Here is a 6,025-nt window from a genome sequence, read left to right as displayed (position 1 = left end):
TGAGACGTAAGATGGAGGGTGTTAACCGGTGAAGAAAAGGGGAGTGGGGCGATGGTTTATTTTCTTTCTTTTTTAAATCAAATAAATTATAATTAAATAAAAAGAAACATAGAAAATAGAAAATAGAAAATAAAAAGAGTAAATAAATTATTTCATATGGATCAAGGACTAACCTTGATAAAAATTAAAACCATTGATGGAAAAAAATTATGGCCTAAACTTAATATTTCTAAAAACCACAAAGACTATTTTTGAAGATTTATATTGTTTGAATAAAATTTACATTAAATAGGTTGAAATAAACATTTCAAAACATAACTAGAAAGTTTTTTTTTATTATTATTAGAAAAAGAACTCTAAATTTTATAAAAAAAAGGGAAATCTCCAGAAAAGTCCTAAAGTTTTGGGGCAATTTATGATCTAGTCCTAAACTAAATTTCATTAATAAAAAAGGACAGGAAACCGGCTATTGTAATCACTTTAACCCTTTTTACCTTTTGCAGCAGGTTACCTGCTAATGTGGCATGCCACATGGACTGTTTGGCTGAGGTGGCATGCCTTTTCTTTATAATGTAAAAAAACTGATTTTTTATAGAAAAAAGTGGGAGGGGACTCGAACCCATGACCTTCCACTCCCAAACCATACATCTTACCATCTAAGCTAGAAGCATTTATTGTTATTACTTCTTCAAATGTATTTATAAAGTTTTTATAATTTACCCTTACACTAGTTATATTGCGAATCTGTACATATTATCCCAATTATCTCTGTTAGCTTACACTGTAAATAACAATGTAAAGAAATGTTCTAAAAAATGTGATCTGCACAAGCTGATTTCCATGGTCGTTGAGTTTAATTTCATGAGTGTTCTGAAATAGATTTAAGAAATCAATCCTTAGATTCCGTATTGGATTATGCTTTCTGTTCTTTTGGTACAGATTAGGAAAATAGACTAAATCGAATTAGTAAGATGCACTGATACCATATGCTATCCTGAGAACTTGAAGAATCGTCTTTAGATTTAGATCTTATTTGGGATCGATTTGGGAGAACCCATCTTTTGGGGCTACAGGCTTCAAGAACACCCATTTTTTCTCCTCCTTTGCTTCATGTCTCGTAGGAATGGAGCTAGATCGAAGTGATAATGCTCATACAGTCAAACGAAGGTTACAAATAGCTTTAAGTCTCCCAATCGAAAAAGCTCTCTAACTTTTGGAGACATGGTTTTAAACAACGACCTCAGTGCCATTCGTGACCATTCTCCTCTTCTCTTAACAAGAAGCATCTTACATAAAAGCTCTTCAACTCCATGTTTATCCCCAACCGTAGAGACATCCGCCAAAAAGACCAAAGTGTCCCAGTTGAAATCCTAGGGCATTCTCGTAATTTTTACCAAACAAAACCATTCTTTGACGAGGTTGTGAATGCGATAATCTTCGGGATTGAGCCTTGGTCAACCAGGGTTAAAACGGTCAGCTCGTGTTGGTGAAATCGGTTTCAGAGAAGTAGCAGCTTATCTTCTTGATTATGGCAGGAGATGAGAGAATCGAAGTTAGAAGAAAGATGTGGCGAAGAAGAAGGGTTAGAGGGAGAAAGATGCGAATTTTTAGATGGTAATTAAGAGTAAATTATAAAGACTTTATAAATACATTTGAAGAAGTAATAGCAATAAATGCTTTTAGCTCAGATGGTAAGGTGTATGGTTTGGGAGTGGAAGGCCACGAGTTCGAGTCCCCTCCCATTTTTTCTCTAAAAAAATCAGTTTTTTACATTATAAAGAAAGGGAATACCACATCAGCTCCCACCTCAGCCAAACAGTCCATGTGGCATGCCACCTCAGCAGGTAACCTGCTGTAAAAGGCAAAAAGGGTTAAAGTGATTACAATAGCCGGCTTCCTATCCTTTTTCATTAATAAAATTTAATTTAGGACTAGATCATAAATTGGCCCAAAACTTTGGGACTTTTCCGGATGGAGGTTCGGTGACGACAGATGTCCGAATGGTGGTGAGACGTAAGATGGAGGGTGTTAACCGGTGAAGAAAAGGGGAGTGGGGCGATGGTTTGTTTTCTTTCTTTTTTAAATTAAATAAATTATAATTAAATAAAAAGAAACATAGAAAATAGAAAATAAAAAGAGTAAATAAATTATTTCATATGGATGAAGGACTAACCTTGATAAAAATTAAAACCATTGTTCATGGAAAAAAATTATGGCCTAAACTTAATATTTCTAAAAACCACAAAGACTTTTTTTGAAGATTTATATTGTTTGAATAAAATTTACATTAAATAGGTTGAAATAAACATTTGAAAACATAACTAGAAAGTTTTTTTTTATTATTAGAAAAAGAACTCTAAATTTTATAAAAAAAACCTGAAATTAGACATTTTCGGTAAAAATAGTTACTTTAAAAACTGAAAACAAAATATTTTTTATTAATAAATCGTTTAATATATCCCTAATTATGTGTGACTGCGTGAATGGAATGAAATGGGTAAGGACTTAGGACTGACAATGAATATAAATATTTAACCGGAGGACGATTAGGGTTACAGTGTCCGATGAGCACACCTTCTCTGTAAAATGACGAACCCCAAGAAATCCCGAGAAAGTGATGCAGATGATTCGTTTTCAATCAATCGTTTACCAGATGAAATTATCCTCCAAATATTAAACAAAATAATCGATTTGAAAAGCCTATGCTTTTGTTACCTGGTTTCCAGACGTTTCTCCTCGATTGTACTTCATGTCGATGCCGTTTCCTTCATCGCTCCTTTCAAAGACCCTAACATTCCCGATAAGAACCCCGTCGGTGATGTCTCCCCAAGTAGGTCGTTTCCTCGTAAGCTGTCCGCCCATGGCTTTTTGAGCAAGTTTATTGGAGTGAAGTTTTTATACATCGAACTTCTGTTTTCCGATCAAAGAGCTGTCGATAATCGTTGTCTGTTCAAGTGGAGGGTTAAGTTTGGTAGCAGAGTAGAGTCGTTTGTATTTCTGTCCCCGAATTATGTTTGTGATAATGATGGAATATATCAAATTGGAAAGGTGGATGAAGAAAACGAGTTAATCAGTATTGCACAGCATATTAATAAAAAACGTGTCATTTCGTATCGGTGTCTGAATGATGTGGTTGCGTGGCATATGATGTTGATGAACATCGTTAAGGATCTACCAACGTTGGAAGAGGTTTCCATTACTGATTCTGGGAGAAGAGGGAGGCTTTCTCTGAGTGGGGAAAAACTCAATGAGGTGAAGGAATGGGTACATTCAGCTTCGGAAGCTGAGGTCAATCGTGTAAATACTTCTTTTATAATGACTAACACTTGCATTCCCGTTTTGGAGTTGCCAGTTTCAGGGTATGTGATGAAGGGTATATTTTGTGCTCTATTTGAGAGGGAAGATATCCGGGGGAGAAATGATTTTCTTATGAACAGTGAAGATGGTTTTGAAGATAAAGAAGAGGCTGCATATACTGAAGATGTGATGGATGTTTTGGAGAAGGAGATTATGCAGACGGAAATGCTTAATGCTTTAGGCCTTTAGTATGAATCAGGTCTATACTCTGATCCTCATAATACTCTTGTAAGTTTTTATATTTTTATCTATTAATTTCTACAATACATGTTAACTTACGGATTATTGTGGAATCCATCACTTTTAAACATTTCCATTAACATCTATAGTTGTTATTTGAGTGACATTCATCACCACTTCTTGAAGTAACAAATCAATTACGTTGCATATTAAGACTCTTCTCCTTTTCAAATTGCAATTGAATATCTAATCAATTTAATATTCACACTCAGGTCTTTTGGATGCAGAGAACCTGCTCATTGGTTGTTTAGTCGTATGAAATGAAGTTGTATAGTATAAAGCCGACATGGTTACAGTTTTAAATGTTGTTTCTGCTTTGAAAGTTAATGAAGGCGATGTTGAGGGGTTCCTTCTCTTGTTTTCTTGAATACCATTTGGTTAGTTTTGTGTCCGTAAAACTTGATTTTTTTTTTGAGATTACATAGTTGATACATTGGTCTTTATATAATCAATAAATGTTACTTTGAAAATTTGTAGATTTTGATTAATTAGTATGCATTTGAAAGTTGTTTTTGTTGAAGGGTAAATGTTCGTTCATTTGTCAGAAACGTCAAATTAACTAAAAATTGCGAGACCTCTTTGATTGTGCCTCCGCCGATTTTAGCGCCTTATTCCATTTTGAATCTAGCATAACAATCTCCCATATTTTTTCAAACTCGAAAGTGTGCCCCATTTCGACTTGATATTGTTCCCTCGCAACTTTTTACACATCAAAATCATTTACATCACTTTGCATTTGCAATTCTAGTCTCATGAAAATCCCATTAAACTTGGTGCACTGATGACTGATCGGAGTCCACTTGCTACTAAGCATGTCGATATTGCAATATGGTTGTTTCTTCATAAGCGTGTGGAATTTGCCGAGCATGACTTCACAAAACCCAACTCTTCGCATATCATTTCCTACAGTTGGACTCTATGAAGTCTCACACCACGCCACCGCCAACGCCAACGTGTACTCCTCCTCCGGTGTCCACCATAGTGGAGGTTCTTTTTCACTCGTCGCGACTGCCTTCCCTTTCCCTTTCCCTCTCCCTTTTCGATTGTCTTTTGCTTGTGTTTCCGGAACAGTTTCTGGGGGTGGTGGTTGTGTGGTTGTTTGTTGCATGGAAGTGAAAGTATTGAAAATGTTTTGTTGCATGTAAAGGGATGGATTAAAAAAAGTTCCCTTGAAGCGGTATGTATGGTGAGTTTGAATTGAGTTGGTTCATATAACTCCCGTATTATGCGAACCCCATCGGGATGGATGTGTTTGTGTTTGGAGGCGGGTTGTTCGGGTTTTGCTCCATATTTGGTTGAAAGGAAAAGTGTTTTTTTTTAAAGATGAAAGAAATATGAAGATGAGAGAAAATTTTTGTGTTTAAAAATTATATATATGTGTGTATTTATATGTAAAATAAAAAAAGTTAATTTTTTTTTTACCTCTAGACCGTTTCACAACGGTCATATTTTTTATCGTTTCACCGACGTTACACATCGTTATGGTGTCAATGGAGGGCAATGAAGTCGAAGACAATGGACGAAAATGAAATAGGGGACATTGTTTTGCAGTGGCCACGACGTTTTCGTAATGCCACGTCAGAAAAACGAACGAGGGCGTTGCCCACACCCCACACTCTAAAATGTACCATTAGGGGTGAGCGTTAAATTATTGTTTAAAATGTACCATTAATTAGGGGTCATAGTTTGGATTGGTTGGACCGGCTTGGACCAGGATATTGGTTTTGAGAATACAGGTCGGTTATCGGTTTGTCATATGTGGCTTAATTGGTTCCGATTTGTTTGAGTCACCAGTTCCGGGTAAATAACCGGGACCGATCCAGAATTTGTTTAAGCATTGCCATTTGTCTTATATTTAAAACTTACATAACTCCTTCATTTGAATTGGAATGACAATTTTTTTTTCTCAACATGTAGTTTAATGCTTCTACTTCGTTTTACACAATATAAACACCTAATTTGGTTATATATTTATTGAATTATAGGCCCGAGAACACAATGTATTAAAGATGAACAAATCAGATCATGCTTCACAGAGTTGTACCTACAGTTAGCTAGTTCAAGTTGTATCAGGTCCAAACGGATAAATAAACGGAAAACTGTGACCGGTCCACTCGATTTCACTAAACAGGTTTTGGACCGGTTTGGTCCGGATATTCGTCCCTACATTAATATCGGCTAAACAAGCAATACCCTTAATAATTGTACATTTCAATCAATATTATCGACTTTAAGATGCTAATTTGTACACTTAAAATGATAATGGCCAATCATATTAGTTTACATGAAAGGACAAATGTTTCTCGTAAATGTCATTAAGCCAATTTTTGTCCTAAGGACCTAGATTTTTCTCATTAGCATACATAGCATCCGATCCACCCTAGGCTATAAGACATCACACAAATAAGGAAATTCTAGCATACGATTG

General features: G+C 35.5%; 1 protein-coding gene across 4 annotated transcripts; it reads left to right on the top strand.

The window, feature by feature from the left end:
* The first annotated feature begins 2,498 nt into the window (after positions 1–2,498).
* Positions 2,499–4,117, top strand: LOC145167446 (F-box protein At1g30200-like). Of its 4 annotated transcripts, none has more exons than XM_079086658.1 (2): positions 2,499–3,556; positions 3,825–4,117. In XM_079086658.1, exon 1 carries the CDS (start codon positions 2,587–2,589, stop codon positions 3,544–3,546), a length of 960 nt encoding a protein of 319 aa, XP_078942784.1. In that variant the 5' UTR covers positions 2,499–2,586; the 3' UTR covers positions 3,547–3,556; positions 3,825–4,117. The 4 variants fall into 4 exon arrangements, with proteins under 4 accessions (XP_078942784.1, XP_078942782.1, XP_078942783.1 ...); XM_079086656.1 differs by having other exon boundaries at positions 3,810–4,117; XM_079086657.1 differs by having other exon boundaries at positions 2,499–3,585.
* Positions 4,118–6,025: the final 1,908 nt, after the last annotated feature.

This window comes from Lactuca virosa, chromosome 3 (assembly GCF_052849685.1).
Source record: "Lactuca virosa cultivar CGN04683 chromosome 3, Lactuca_virosa_CGN04683_v6, whole genome shotgun sequence".
In the NCBI taxonomy this organism is placed as follows: Eukaryota; Viridiplantae; Streptophyta; class Magnoliopsida; order Asterales; family Asteraceae; genus Lactuca; species Lactuca virosa.
Note: the sequence above shows the minus strand (reverse complement) of the source record. Positions and strands in the feature narration are given on the sequence as shown.